The 16,100-nt window shown below is 42.0% G+C and overlaps 1 protein-coding gene across 5 annotated transcripts in view; it reads right to left on the reverse strand.

Annotated features, from left to right (window-relative positions):
* Positions 1-14,890, reverse strand: part of LOC146620951 (pre-B-cell leukemia transcription factor 3) — a 53,897-nt gene extending 39,007 nt beyond the window's left edge. For 3 of the 5 annotated variants that reach the window (XM_085368002.1, XM_085368000.1, XM_085368001.1), the window contains exons 1-2: positions 14,643-14,839; positions 13,973-14,046 (exon numbers count right to left, since the gene is read on the reverse strand). In XM_085368002.1, coding sequence (XP_085224128.1) covers positions 13,973-14,046; positions 14,643-14,839 — 271 coding nt within the window. Of the gene's footprint in view, positions 1-13,972; positions 14,053-14,642 lie in introns of all 5 variants that reach the window. The other 2 variants (XM_085367998.1, XM_085368003.1) reach the window with 1 other exon arrangement.
* Positions 14,891-16,100: the final 1,210 nt, after the last annotated feature.

A 16,100-nucleotide genomic window follows, 5' to 3' on the forward strand; every position in this document is an offset into this window, starting at 1 on the left:
AGAGAAGGATAAGAGTGCGAGCGAGAACGCACTCTCAAGGAATCTCCAGCCGTGGATGGTTTTAAGTTCCACTGTTGAGCATAATCGTGTAAAAATGCTGAAGACTTGAAAGGGCTGATGATAATGCTATTGCTGTCCAGTGATCCAGCACGGTCACCGGCAGCAGCAGCAAGCCACAGCGCTGTACTACTTCCTATATCGCAGTCCGCTTCGGCGCACACTGCAGCTCCCAGGAGATTTCACATGGCTGACCTTAAATAAGTTTGGCTTTGATCAAAGTTTAGCTTTAGCATGATCAGTCTGCTTACTGCAGATCAGGGGATCAGGGAGATGAGACCCGGGGTAGGAAGCCCTGGCAAAGACTCCTTCCCAAAGCTCCAATGCACCCTTCCAACACCGGATTATGTTGAGCAATTAAGGTAATGAACTGGCTAACGTAACAGCACATAATGATCCTTTTTATCCTTGTTCTCTAAGGTGCCTCTTGTATTTTATCTGACACATCTTTCTCTGTATTGCACAAAAAAAAAAAAAATCAATTTTGTACCCTGATGGTTGATGCTCCCAATGCAGGAATTGATATCACAAGTAATATAAGGCAAAAGAAAACCTCCACTGGGCATGCCTGTGGGTAATACAGGCAGTGTTCAGAAGCAGAGTGCTAACAGAGGGCCTCTTGTTCGCAGTTTGGGCAGAAAGTAGAGGCCAAAAGGAGAAAGAGTGCAAAAGTACCTGTGCAGACATGTGCACTTGCCTGCACTGGTGTACATTGGAGTGAACGGTCAGGCCTAATGTCTCTCTGTGTGGCAGTGAAAGCCTGCATTCCAGTTCCCCCAATCAACCTCCCACCCCATCAGTGCACGACTTGTCTGCCTGCTCCCTTTTCATTTGAACACATTTTCTAGCCAAAAATTTCACTTCAATCTCACCTCATCTCTCCATACTACATTAACCCCTGGCAATTGCCTTCCAAATGACCCCATTAAGCTGTAATTGCCTCAGCAGGCCTGCTCCCTCGCTTGTAATTCTGTGCAGCGAACCCACCAGACGTTCCCCCGGCATTGTTTCATGTTCTGGCTCCCATCAGCCAGTTCAGATACTGACCCCCACCCCCACCTTACCCACCCACCAACCGCTACTCCCCACCTCTTCTCTGTCGTGGCCAGTGCGCTGTTGGTGCTCACTGCTAGCAATGCCACTCTCAGGCTCTCCTCATCTCCGCAGTGGGCTCACAGAAGGGGTAGCATGCCCTCACTACTTCCTCCTTAACAGCCAAACTCGTCGTCACTTACACAAGTACATTTACTAGAAGAACCGCCAAATAAAATAAGCTCCACCTGGCTTTTTATCATGTCTTTCCCTCCATTTTATGACAATATTTGTTGTAACTTGGGAAAAGTATCAGGATGAAAGCAACGTGTTTGGCTTTGCCGTTCACAATCTCCCTTCACGTGCCCATCACACAATTAATATGGCATAACAGTTACATGTTAAAGCATCATTTCTCTCTTCAGTAGTCATTACGGTGCTGTTGGGTGCAGCGAGTACAGCCAGCGATGACACCCGCCGCGGCAACTCCCAGCACAACTTCACCTTTTCGGTTCCCACAAGGGAGCTGATGTCAGGACTGCTCAACTTTTTGACGAAGGCCTCCGCGGATAACTAACGTGCAAATGCGGATGGGTGGAGAAAGTGATCCTGACAGTGATGTATTGCAACTAGTTGCAGGTGTCAAAAAAGAAGATGCTCTGCCAGCCACTGGCGTGCGTGCAATATATACAGCGTGTGCATGCATGAACACATCTGGGGCCCCTGTGCGTGTTTCCTCAACATGTGTCCCTCTGCGCGTCACGTACGCGTTTATATTTGTGTGCGCACTCACAGACGTTCGATGTGCACGCACGTGACTGTTGATGGCTCTGAGCCTCTATGGGTGATCTCGCGTGAGGAGACTCGGACTAATAATCTATTCAGTGTTTAATAAAGGGCATTTCTTCTTCTTACTCCCACTCTAGATTGGTTAGCTAATATAGGCTTTCTTTCACACGCTGCTACACAAACAATCAACTTAACACCATCTTAAACACCCTCCACCTACTATATATTTCATTTGTTTAAAAAACTTTAATTTTTTTTAAGACTGCTGAACGTCATTACCAAAACACTTCAGCTACACTGATTTCCATTTTGTACACTGCAGCGCTTTACTGTGATTTGAAAAGTGGCTGCTAAATTAATTCTAAGCCAGAGATACACGAGCTTTCTCTGAGCACAGAAACCTTCAGAAATGCTTTAGATCATTTCATTCTCTCGTTGCCCGTTTATTTAAATTCATTCTTTTTCCTAAGCAAATGTTCCCAGGAATATCAAGGTGTTTTTGTTGCAAAGCTCTAACTGATCCAGGGGGATTTGCTTCCAACAGCCTGTCTCTCCCTCGCCTTTCAACACAAAACTCTGCGCTCCAATCAAAATGAACCACCAGGGACCCCCGCCGCACGCCCCCCCCCCCCCCCCCTCCCCACCCGCCCCCCTGAGCTACGCCTGCATCGAGTGCTGTGATAGCAGCCTCTCTGCCATTGATCGCGGAGTTTAGCACGGAGCATGTACGCCACTGTTAGCAGAAAACAAAGACCTCTCTCCCTTTAATAGCGGCGCGCACGGCTAATGCGCCGTCCTCCGCTTCCCCATGCCCCGAAGAATGAATGAAAGAAAGCAGATAACAATTAAAAGGGTTAACAAGGGTCCACGTCTAGTCACAAGTCATCTTTTTCACACAAATCTTTTTACCTCATAAACAGATTGATATCTTTTGGGAGCGCACATTCACTTGCCACCAGAGATAAAAACATGCATTCATGTCTTACTTCTAATTGTGTTCCACGTCGCAAATCTAATTGTAGACACTGAATTCAAAAAGGAAACACAGCTTTATTGATCCACCTAACACAGACCAGGAGGATCTCATGAATTAGGAATGAGATAAATCACCATTAACCCCAGAGAACCCAGCTTGTGGTCGACCACTGACACACTGCGCTGATCTTTTTTTTTTTTTTTTTATATTTGGGATAATTCTGCCTCGCAACGTATAAATATAACTCTTCAGTGAATACAGCATGTGTCTGTTTATTAAATCAGGGGCTGATTTAATTGTGACAGAGAATAAATTCTTCTATTTTCTGCCTCTATAAAATTGCCATCATTTTTAATTAATTCTTAATTAAAATATATTACACCACAGCTTCTACCCATCTCTCTTGATATTCTAACATAATCAATTCAGAACCATTTACGTATCATTAATTAAAAGCTTTCCTCTCTCATCCTTAAAATCATAATGAGGGCCGATTCCTCATTAGTAACCTATAAGGGAGAAAATAACAATACAGTAGAGAATGGATGGCACATTGCACAGTGAGTCCTTTGTCTCGGAGATTCGAAAAAAGCACATTTTTAATGCTTCTCAATTGGATTTAAGAATTACTGAGTCAATTTTGGAGACTCAATGAGAATAAGTGAAGCAACGCAGACTCTCTTAGTATTAATTTGTGCCTCCATGCTGCGTGCAGCGGTGAAACTAAGTCAATCAGGATCATCAGTCAGGTTGATTTTTGCACTAAATTCTATTTAAGCTGCAAAGAACTAAAAAGCAGAATTACTCAAGAGCGTTAAACATTATACAAGCCTAATGTAAATATTTAAGAACGTGTGTGTGTGTGTGTGTGTGTGTGTGTGTGTGTGTGTGTGTGTGTGTGTGTGTGTGTGTGTGTGTGTGTGTGTGTGTGTGTTGTGCATTTGATTGCATCTGTGAATGCTGATGCTAGACCAGTAAATTAAATTTTCAAACACTAGCACTTTTTATATTGAACCTTCAGACAAAAAAAAAAATACGACCATTTTCTCAGAGTAATAAACAATTCTGCATGAATGTAAAAGCCATTTTAATACTTGTTGAAAAGCCATCAGCCTTCATAATTCCACTTAACCATAAATTCTTCTTTGGGGGTGGGCGTCTAAATAAACAGCGGCCAAAGATCATTTATTATCCAGACTTTAAAAGAAGCCAACGCGTTGAGACTATCTTTCCATCTTGAGCTCTCTCTTAAAGAAGAGTAATAATATCAAGTAATGATAGGTATTGTTATGCCGAGGATCAGGCGTATCCTGATTTTTATCGCTCGTCTCTCACAGGTGCTCCGGCGTTACTTGTCAGGACTGCATGTCTGGGTCTTCCACATGTCAGATAAAAATCGCTGCACTTGGTGTTTCGGCAGCCTGACAGCAATTTATTTGAATGTTTTGTCACACTGGTGTTGGTGCATTTTGTGTGGGCTGCTCACTGGAATGGCAACAGCTCGTAGCTTCCTGACACTCTCCAGCACTCACACACACACACACACACACATGTTGTGCAGCATAAAATCACAGATGTACATGTCTACTCTGGGTAATTAAACCCGCTGTATGTTAGAAAATATATATATACAAATAGCTGCTGATGAACTTCATATCTAACAACCCATGAAGTAAGTGACACTACATGATGAGCACTATCCTTTTCAAAACTGTACTTTTTTTGCTCGCTGTGACCACACACACACACTCAGACACACACACGCACGCACAAAACCCACTATGAAACCCAAATAAAATGTCAAACCAGCTGAGGTCAACTACAGCCAGGGAGATATGGAGTCTATATTTACATGCAAACCCACTGCTATTTGCTCCTCCTATTAATTAAATAGCATCTAGGTAAGTAACCCACTTGTTTCAGAGGATGTTAAACACAAACCTCACTGCAATCTTGTGATCCTCCGAGCTGACATGGAATATTGAGTAAGTTAATGAAATCCTCTCAAAGACAGGAACTCTATTTTTACACCACGATAATTAAAGTAGGGTACAGTTATAATTTACAGCTCTCGCTTAATTGCATAGGAAAAGTAAAATGGGAAGCCTACAGTATGAGATTAAATGTGTGTCTTTGTGTTTCTGTGTGTGTGTGTGTGTGTGCCTCTTCACTCAAGAAGAGCGAATATAAAAAGAGCTTCCTGTGCAGCTACACAACGGGACTGTATCTTTTAGCATCGTGGAACGTATCAAAGATTAGGTAATGAAATATACACTCTTCTATTTTTCTGCTACCAGGCCCTTTGACAAATCGAGTACAATCCAAAATCTCCATAAATCACTATTAAAGACAAGTATATCATCACCGGCGCATATATCTTCCCCAGCCTGACCTGTAGACTAATGAGAAAAGGCCCAGACTATCTTGTCTGATTAATTAATTCAAAATGTCGGCTGTTATTCAAATGTGAGGCTGGTGTTATTTGAATAACACTTGACAGCGACGCCTGAAGAAATAATTTCTGGTTTGTGAGGCTGCAGCGGCATTACTGATGATGGCTCGTGGAAATGTTAGAAGCCGCCGAGTGTTTTCTCCCCTCTTTGCTTTCCCTCCCTCACCTTCTCAGTTATGATAGCTCCAAGAAGTATTTCATTACTTCAGCCGCCCCTTCCTCACAATTATGGCTCTTGCCATTTTTTTTTTTCCAACTGTCCCTCTCTCCGTGTTTGTATTCCCTCCCACAGCCAGCCCAGATCTACAGGGCAGTGCTTTGGCTCTGCAAGAGACATGCTGGCAAAGAGGAAGGTCATGGTTTTTACAACTGCAGCTCCCCAATGCTGACAGCCCGTGCTGCCAAAGTGACACGCTCTGTTTGGCTTTCCCACGTTCATGGAGCTCCACAGCACTTCGTCTTTATCACGGAGCACGCCACACACACACACGCACACACACACACGAACACGCACATTTAATCAGGCTCAGAGCTGCATTTCCTGCCAGTGTGCAACAAAACGATCACATGTACGGACATAATCACGAAATATCGTGACGGACACAAGCGGTTATTATCCTACTTGGTGGTGCACTTTTCCCTTTTATGTCTTTCTTTTTTTATTGCAAAACCAAGTGGATTGGGGGGGGGGGGGGAATAGGCACTGGAGAAAGAAAACCGTGAATGTACGTGCTAGGGCCTAGGGGCAGCGCACTCCCCTCTATCGCTTCCCTCATCAAGCATGGATTCTAATCAGGGCTGGGGAGATATAAGACGCTCAGTCATTAAATAAATTAACTCTGCCACTCCATGCTCTCCTTCAGCACCCGTGCGAGGCCCGCCGTGCTCTGCATACTTACAGAGGCTCACCTTCACGCCATAACCTAGCATGCCTGCCAACACACACACACACACACTCACACACACACACAGATGCACGTTAAGAACTAAACTTGAATATTTAGAGAAGGAGAGGAACCACACCTCCTGTCCCTCATCAACTGATGTTCCCTTTCCCATTGAAAGCTTTTACATTATTGGATTTCATTAAAAAAAAAATTTTTTTAAAAGTCCTGTGGACATTTTAGGTATGTCCCACAGTTTAGCATTACAAAATAAAAAGAATTGGAAAAAAATCCAAGTGTACACATAAGAGATAAAAAAATCTCTGAGATCCAAGGTTGATTCAGAGGGCTGGTGAGACAGCACAGACACGAGGTTTTTTTTGAGGATCTGTGCAGTGCGCTGCCATTCATCAACAGGAAGCAAGTGCAGTGACGAACAGTAAAAGAGCTCAGTGTCGGCTCGGATCACTGACACAAACAATCAAAGCTGACACAGTCTTCGTATAGCACCTGCCACTCCGCCAACACAAATAGATCAATATGAGGGGGAACTCATTCGCTGTTTAAAACTTATATGCGCGCACCCACATTATCTCCCAAAGCGGCGTGATGTAAAAAGCGCACGCTTAATACATATCAATCACTTTGACAGAGGAAATGCTTATTTGAGGAGCCAACGTGAAGCAAATACACGGTGTCAGCAGAATGTCCGTTGTCAAAACTTGCCATTTGAATTTTCAGCCGCATTGTGCTGAGACAAATGTCCTTAGAAATCCCTTACATTGCAATTTAGATCATTTTAATGCACGCTTTAATTCTCCATTACTTAGAGAGGAAGTACCTGGGAGGGTGGAAACGCATTAGAGAAAGTAAGAAATGAACAGAAGGGTCTGGGGAATCTCTCGAGCAGACACAATTAAATATTCATGCGTCTCCTCCTAGGACACAACAGATACAGATCATTATCATGGCAACAGCACACCACCATTTTGTTCACACCTTTGGCTTGGAATCAATGGGCGTGCGTAAAATTCTATACGAAAAGAAGCCATCGTCAGGTCATCTCTTATTAACTCTTATTAAAATTACATTTGCTAATTTTTTTTAGCGATTACAGATAACATTAGATATCAGATTCTTAACTAGAGTTATGACCAGTGGTTGAGCAGCTTTGCAAAAGGATCCATGTATTTGTGAGGATTTTGCAACGGGACAATATAGTAGGTCACAATGTTACTGAATGGTTCCAAAATTCATTACCAGTGCTCGGTATTTTCCTGCCTCTTGCTTGAGGATAAAGTAAGAAAAAAAAAAGAATAGCAGTGTGTAATGTACTTCCTCCACTTTCTAAAGAGAGGAGAAACCAGCCTTTTTTTCCCTCCTTCTTTTTGGTTTTCAATCCCCCATCAAAGAGGAGCAAAAGGAGGGACAGCATTTCCCTGCTCGCCGTCATTAATCATAGCTTTCTGGGAGCAAGTGCATATTAATTTCTGTCATCCCAAACATCATTTGGTATTGTTATGCCACGGCTTAGTCCTCATTCACCAGCAGACGTCGGCCGTTCCTCCTGGTTTGAGGGAAGACAGGGCCTGTGTGGCTGTGTTTCAGAGCAAGAGGCCTTTATCCCTGGGGCTCTGACACCAATTAAGCCATTTCACCGAGAGACGAAAACAGGTCCCACCGTTTCTCTGTAACATGAGCCAGCACCTAGCTGCTGGCCCCTCGCCATCTCTCCATTACTTCAGACGCAAAAATGAACTTCAAGGACTAAAGAAAATAAAAAGACAGTTAGCCCGGCAAATGGTTGCACTTAACTGACTGCTGACAAAATTACAAAGAAAGCTACTTAAGTCTTTGTCCACTGATCACCAGGAGTGCCAGCCCAGTTTCTCCATCATTAGCTCCAGTGACACATTTAGTTAAAATGATTTTAAACAGATATTTGAATTCACGGACGATATCAAAACAGTGTGATATTTATGCCAAAACTGATAAGAAAAATGCTGGGTGTGCACTTCCTTTAACACCCCCTCCACTCCTCCATCGTTGCCTTTTAGCAGGCAGCAGAGTGGAGCTTGTCTTAGGGCAAGAGCAGAATAATGCAAGGTTTGTTATGAATTAAATATTAGAAATCTTAACACAGCAGCCAATAAGAATTATTTGCCTTATTAAAGCAGCAGAAGACGCTGATTAAAATTTCATTGCATTGCAGTCTTTTTCCCATTTCTGCCTTCAATATATCATTCTAATGTATGAAACGTGGAACAATGGCATCTGGAACAATGGGGAGAGGGGCTACATTTTCAAGCTCGCAAATGTAGCAGAGACAGCAAAGAGCCCCTTTTTTTCCTTCCCCCGTTTTTGGAAAACAATCGTGTGTAAAGAGAAGAAAGGTGACGATTGTGTATCACGTCGCTTTTGTCACACAACAAGCCGCAAACCGCCACGGTGTCGAGATATTACAAATGTGTGCATTTAGTGACTGGTGGCTTTAACTCCTTCATCATTTTAGCAAGAGAACCGCATCACCTGTAACACCTTCACACACACACACACACACACACACACACACACACACACACACACACACACACACACACACACACACACACACACACACATCCCCTCCAAAAAAAGTCCATCTATTAAAAAAGATTAAACACAGGCACAAAAAAAGCTAAATTAGGAGGAAATTCAAGAGCGCTGTCCATGTTCTTGCACTCACAGATGATGGGTCACTTAGTTGTCCACATGTAATGTGTACAAGAGTAAATGAACATCATGGTGTCTATTGTCCCATGAGGAAGACTCTTCCCTGAAACACTAGGGCTAATGAAATAGGGACCTATAAATAGCAGAGTCATTACTGAGAGAGGACTTGCTTTGCGCCAGTCTTTCACTGTAACGCTTTTTACACTAATAACCAGCTCTATGGCATTACATACACTTGGCCATCGGGTGACACAGTAATGAACATCATGACACAAGAGACTTGGAGAGTAATTTTAAAATAAAGTCTCTTTGTGACTTTATTTACTTACTTGTAAATAAACTCCAGCTATAGCTTGAAATCATATAGAATCACTACGAGTGTAAAGGAAGAAAAACGCATAATGAAATGTGTTTTCATAATCAGAAACGCACTAAAAGGGGTTTTAGATTTTGCAACAATTTTTTTTTCGTCAATACATTTTAGCCTATGAATAAATAAATAAATACAGATGGATATTTTATTTTGTTTTTCCCTGCTACATTTAACTTTAACATTTAAAAAAAATGCAAAAATAAAAAGTGGAATAAATAAGTTATAAAATTGTTTACAGTCCAGCTGCAGTGACATAAAAAAATAAAAATTAAAAACAACAGCAGGACGAGTATTTCTTCAAACAGCCAAAAAAAAAAAAAGCGCAATATTTCTACAGGTGTCAAAACGTGACCCACCTTCTTCACGTTTGCGTCTGCCTCGTGCTTTTTGCATTCAGCAACAAACAGATGCCACAAAAAGCAAGAGGGGCATGCAAAGAGTCTCCAGCAGGCACGCTCCTACTGCTGTAAACTAATTTCAATCAATCCTTCCTTTTTGCATCCAAAGCAGCCTCTGCTGGCTGCCACCGCCTGAAGATAACTATTTCACCACCTCTGTCATGCCTAATTAACAACTCAGATGTACAATTCAGAAATTTCGCAATTAACCTACTAAAATATTGTTGGAGGATGCTAATTGTTATGCCAGTTGCCATAAAGGCTCATTTGCATAACGTATGTGCAAAAAACAATTATGAGCTGTTGATCGCGCAGGAGCCCGCAGAAAACGCTTGAAGCGATTCGAGGGGGAGAGAGGGAGATGTGTGCAAGAAGATGGGTGCGTGCGTAGATGGAAGGACAGCACTAGATCACCCCCCCCCCCCCCAAAAAAAAAAAATAAATAAATAAAGATTTGAGGTTCTGTATGTGCAGATACCAGCCACTACAGCTGCAGAGACATCTATCGCCACAACACAAAAGCATTTACCCTTCCAAATGAAACCAATATGTATACTCTGTTTTTTTCCTCTTTGTCTGGCTCTCCTTCTTTTCATCTTTGATGATGGGGAAATGGAGGGTATTTGGGAGCTACTTAGATAATAGCCACATCTTCCTCGGTCCCCCTTGTGCTTTAGAAGGGGAAGCACTAGTGGCCCTGACACTGAGCCAGTCAAGAACCCAGCTGTGCGCAAGCCATTCGGCACAACACTATCTAGTCAGTGCAGCCGCATCACTGGGGCTCTCTGAGACAAAAAGCAGCCAAAGTCAATTGTGTCTGCTGCTGAATAGCTTTCTGTTCTCTGTCATGCATTTACTGGAGCCTTTTCAGGATGAAGAAAAACCCATGAGGTAGAACCAAAAAAAAAAGAAAAGAAAAGAATTGACTAAAATAACATATATTTTTGTTCCCTAGCTCCTTAATTTTGAGGGGAAAAAAATTGTAATAAAAATATAATCATAATAATACAATTAGAACTAGTTTCCTCATTAACTTTGGCAGCACTAAAATTCATGTTCCCTACAGAATTCAGAAATGCTTACCCACTCAGTCCTAACTCTATTTACTTCAGGTAACACTTTTAGTCCGGCTTGCATGTGGTTAATTACAGGCTCATCCTGAACTGTATTTAGTGAGCACAGTCTTTCTCAGTCGAGCACCGAACACAGCGTGGACAGACCCAAATGCACACGTGAAAGCACGTTCAGCTCTTTCAGAAGCCATATCAAAAACGTGCACAAAAAAAAACACCAAACGGCGACACCGCCTCGACCTGTGAGTGCAGTACCCTCCCTAATCCACTGCCTCTGACACAGGATCGCAGCATTCATCAGCCTGAATCTCTGCCACATTCCCTCCCTCCTTCCCCTACCTCTCCAGACCCCCTATTTCTGAACCTGATGAGTCAAAGGTCACGAAAACAACAAGTCAATACGCAGCCAAAGAAGCGCCACGCAGCTGAGAGAGCTGTGGAGAGGGCTAAGCCTCTCTGTAGTACTCCATGATTTAGCCTGTAATAGTTTTCTGTAATCTCTTTCTATTGATTAAACCTCACATCAAAGAGGAGTCTTGCTACAGAACTTCTCTTTTCCTGGTCAGAAATACCATATGGAGGTAATCTTTCACCTTTGTTATTCTTGCCGCTCCCGCTGCTCCTGCTGCTGTGAGCCTCTCTTCCAAGCAAGAGAGCAAGACAAGGGAGTAGCCAGCAGGATAAAACAAACCCAGCACAGAGGAATAACTGCAAAACTCATCTGAATCGCAGGCAATTTTCACTCAATGCATTCATTGTCTCCTCATGAAGCCTAAGGGGGGGAAAAGGTACAGCGTGAATGTATCCTTTGTCCTAAAACAGTTAGAGACATGAAAGATTTTGATTTGTTTGTCTTTTTTTATGTATCAACCTAAAGGGGAAAAAAAAGATCACACACATGAAAGCACAAAGAACAACACTTGCCAACCAAATCTCACATTCAGCTTATCTAAATGCAAAACCAAGAAATTTTGGAGGAAAAAGCCTTCCTGCTAAAACACTCAATTTAGTGACAGGCAAATGACTTCATGCTGCCACTTAATCTCATTTCTTGCATAATGCTCTCTAATTAGCATATCAAAGTGAATTAATACTTCGAGGGCATTAGCAATGCAGAAATGTGCCCGTAGCTCTACAATAACAGTTAAAAGAGTGCCATAAACTTCCAAACACCTTGGAAAAAAACGCTTTGAAGTGTCTTGCTATTACTAGAAAATGCATTTTCTTAACCTTTCCGTTCCAAAACGCAATCATTTCAAAATGCAACTGAGTCTCGCCATCTTCTTCACAAAATAATACGAAAGCCAGACCTTAGTCTTACTAATCACCTGCACACCATGCAATAAGCCCTGATAACATGATACATGTGTGCAGTAATTACACTGATGATTCTTGGACCACTTTCAAATTTATTATTAAAAGCCATTTTCAGGCAGCGGTGGGCTCCATGGCTAAAAGACAGCGGCCCCATGTGCCATCTCAACAGACATGAAAGGGCCAAGGAAGCCTTGTGAATGATGCTGTAGGAGCCAGTGAAAGGCTTACTGTGAGCTGGAAAAGCAGACCGGTCAACAAGGCCACCAGACCAGCTGAGCTCTGTCAATGGCTAAGAGGGGGAGGCTGTGACTCTAAACCACAGGTTAACCATGCACACATACATACACACATGCACGCACGCAGGCTTGTGCTCACTCTCCTCCTCTGTCTCGTCTCTTTTTCACACTCACTTCTTACCAGGATCTCGATCAAACGTGCACGTGGACACACCAAATGATGTTGCTTTAAATAATTTCCATGCTAACTTGAATGACTCGAGTTCACACAGCTTAAACATTCAAACAGGAGCCATTATAACTTCAAACAAACAAACAAGTAAAACTGATGTGGGAAAGTGGTTTGGGTCTGAAGCTAAAAATCACTTCTAATACTTGTTTTTTTCAGTGAGCTCCACATTCTACAATCGCAGCAACACTTCCGCCTCAAAGCTGGCATCGTGTTTGATCTGCATCTACTCTTTTTTTATTATTGCTCCGTCTCTTTCATTGCCTGAAATCAACAGGCTCACAAACATAGCAGAGCAGCTCGGCTAGACTGTGGACCCTCGGCCTGCCCCTGTGGACGCCACCTGTGTTGAGGAAGTTCATAAACTTTTATGACCTCCTTCAAGCTAATTTCCTCATAAACCGCACAAAGGTCACAAATCTGACAAAACACCAGGTTTACTCCTTTTTTTTCTAGTAGAGTCAAATTCGTTCATCATTTTAAAAATACATATTACTAGAAAAATAAATAGCTAACATATAGGAGAGTAGATATTTGAAGCACCTGTTCAATAAGCATTGTCTGCAAAAAAATTGTCTTCAAAAAGCCAGCGTCCTTATTTAAGAAAATAGACCATAAGGTGTAAAACCAATAATCTCATGGGATACAGGTTTGGACTTGAAATAAAAAAAAAACACAAAGTTTAAGCTATAAAAAAATGAACGCTTGTAATTACAACTCTCAATAATATATGAATGAAGTGTGTGTGCATGCTAAAGGTTTTCAATCCTAGTCCTAAAAAACAGAAATAACAGTTTATGCTCATATAAATATATAAAAAGAGGATTTTTTTATTATTATTTCACAATCCTTTTCTCTAACTAAGCTTCCAGGAGATGTGTTGTTTGCATTTTTCAAGATTAACCATCCACCTTTGCAGGAAGGCTTTCATACAACTGCAGTCGAATTATTAATTCTGCGAGCCCATCGTATGATTTGACTAATAAAAAAATCTCTTATAAGTTGATGGCAAAACGTTGTCAGGTTTTCCAGCATGGATTCTGTGTGATCTAGGATATGTAGAGCATATGCTACGGGACTTCCCCAGCCTCTTCACTGGCAGGGTGGTGAGTGTGAAATCTGGAGCGCACTTTATGTTCAAATCCAAGCAAACCAGTGCTTTAAAGCACACTTGCAGAAGAAAAAAAAAGAGCATCTTCAGTGGAAGAAGACTCTGCCTATTGTTCCGTGACAACGGGAGTTTCTGCGTGGTACGGTGACATATTTTTAAAAAGTGACTGATTCATTCGGTCAGAGGTCACCTATAACCTGGATGCAGGCTGTCATCAGCTCACTGAGAGGTAAAAAAAAATGCCTGTGTTTTTATTGATTCTCCAATTGCATGTATCACTGTAACGATGGAGTTTATAGTTTGATATTACAGTATTTTAGACAAAGATCTTACCTGTCTTTTCTTTGATTTCACAGAGAACGCTGAAGAGTGCTGGTTTCATTCTGTGACAGTTCAGTCCGTGTTTCCTGTTTCAGTATAAGAGAAAATAAAATACTGAAATAAGTTCACTGATAGTTCACATGTCTGACACAAACAGTTAATAGGGTTGGACACGCTTTTAAGTTTAGTTGCCACTTTAATAATGCCTTCCAATGTTCCAAGCCTCTTCTTCAGAAAGTTAGCATTTTCTTCTAAAATGTATACTGTGTCATAGCATTTTTTTTTTTTTTTTTAAACACCAAATAACACCAAGCCCTAATGTAAATATTAGTCTCAGTGGCAATTCCCTGCATAACATGAGCCCACTGGCATTAATTGTGTTTCAACACCACGTAGACTTTTGTAGATGAATGAACATTTATAAAACACGTGCTCACTAGGACAGTTTAACTAAAATGCTGTGCTTCCCTCAGTGGCAACTTTCACTGTGTTAAAGCTTTGCGAGGCAATAAATACACCTCAGAGTGAGATTATCATTAAAGCCACTCCAGCCTATTGTTGTGCATTGGGGAGTTAAGTTAAACGGGCCACATCTCAATAATGATGCGTTCGGCGTTTTGTTTTGTTTTTTCTTTTCTTTTTTTGGTGTGGCGAAGTTAATAAAACATATAAATCAACCAACTTTGCTTGCGCCTCGTCCAGACTTTGATCAGTTATGGTCATTATTTGATGCAGAATGTCACCAATGTCTTGTTTTCTTCCGTCTCCGTCTGTCCCATCGTGTCCATGTGGAGGCGGCAGTGCCATGCCTCCTTGTACCGAGTGGCCAGCCAGACTGACACCGCCGATCGACTGCATGATCCGGGCTTGATCGTCCATAGTAGCCGCCAAAGAGTCTGTGCACTGAGCCACACAAATTGAAAAACTCATATACGAAATCGGCTACAACATATGCCGCAGACTGGAAGGATGTACGGTTGTGTGATTCTTCGGGGTTAGGCAGCACACACGCGTCTTTTGTTAAAAAATATGCAGCAGTTTTTATTAATACTATTTTTTAGCGTAAATCTTCTGTCCAAGTTGTCGTCGCTTTACGCGCGGTCCAAAGTGCCAAAACGCTGATTTCGGCTGTGTTTGTAGAAAATCGCATGAATATTTTTTTCTCTTCTTCTTTAAAACTTGTTTGTCAAAATTGACGGTCCATCACATCCCGCACGGATCCTCATAGCAATCAGTCTTTTCTCTGGGTTTTGACGGGCGGTAGAGACAGAAACGGTCCTTGGTGGTCTCTCATTTATTAGCGCTCTTCGTGGGATTCCGGCGCATTTCCTTTCGAAAATGTCCAAATCCTCCTCATGAAGCACCGGCAACAAAATTAAAAAAAAAAAAAAAAAAGATATCCGCTGTGAAAACGTGTAAACAAATAAAAAAAACAATCTTAGGCTCGCAGGTGTCAGCTATAAATGTGCAGAAATTATCCCCGCGACAACTGACAGTATTTAAAAAAAATACACAATCTGCAGCAAGGTTTCCAAATGTGACTACAAAAAATATGAAATGTACAAAAAGTTGGGAGATTTCTGCTTAGAAAAAAAAGCAACGGCGAGAGGAAATTAATTAGGAGACAACGCTGTATTAAGGCGATGCGCAAAAAAATATCTTGCCCTTCTGAAATTTATGAGCTCCAGCCTCTGCCTGTGTGTGTTTTATGTTGTTTGATGGCAGCAGTAGTGAGCGATTGACAGTGTGCCAATGCCACTCACTCAGTGCAGACGTGTCAGAGCAGGGAAGAGGGCAGGAAAAAAAATAATCACAAAAAAAAAAAATACAAAATACGAAATGAAAATGCACGCTCCGCCCTGCAGAGGAGGGGTCTATATTCTTGTCACTTCTCGCCTGAACACCGAAAAACAAAATGTTAAGCGCTAGTACTTAAGATGGTGATTATAATGATGAAAGCACGGCTGAGTCCCCTCTCTTTCTTGCAACAGCGGCAGCAGGGTATCCTCGTTTCCTCACGCGTGCACGTGCAGCTATGTGCATATTCTCTTGCAATAACAAAGATTTAGCTCTGTAGCAATACAAGCAAACACATAATGAGAGTTTTTATACAGTTTGATGTAGAACTGCACAGTCCCTT

The sequence above is a fragment of the Diplotaxodon limnothrissa genome, linkage group LG12 (genome assembly GCF_057381915.1).
Source record: "Diplotaxodon limnothrissa isolate DT_005_m linkage group LG12, D_limnothrissa_male_GT1.1, whole genome shotgun sequence".
In the NCBI taxonomy this organism is placed as follows: Eukaryota; Metazoa; Chordata; class Actinopteri; order Cichliformes; family Cichlidae; genus Diplotaxodon; species Diplotaxodon limnothrissa.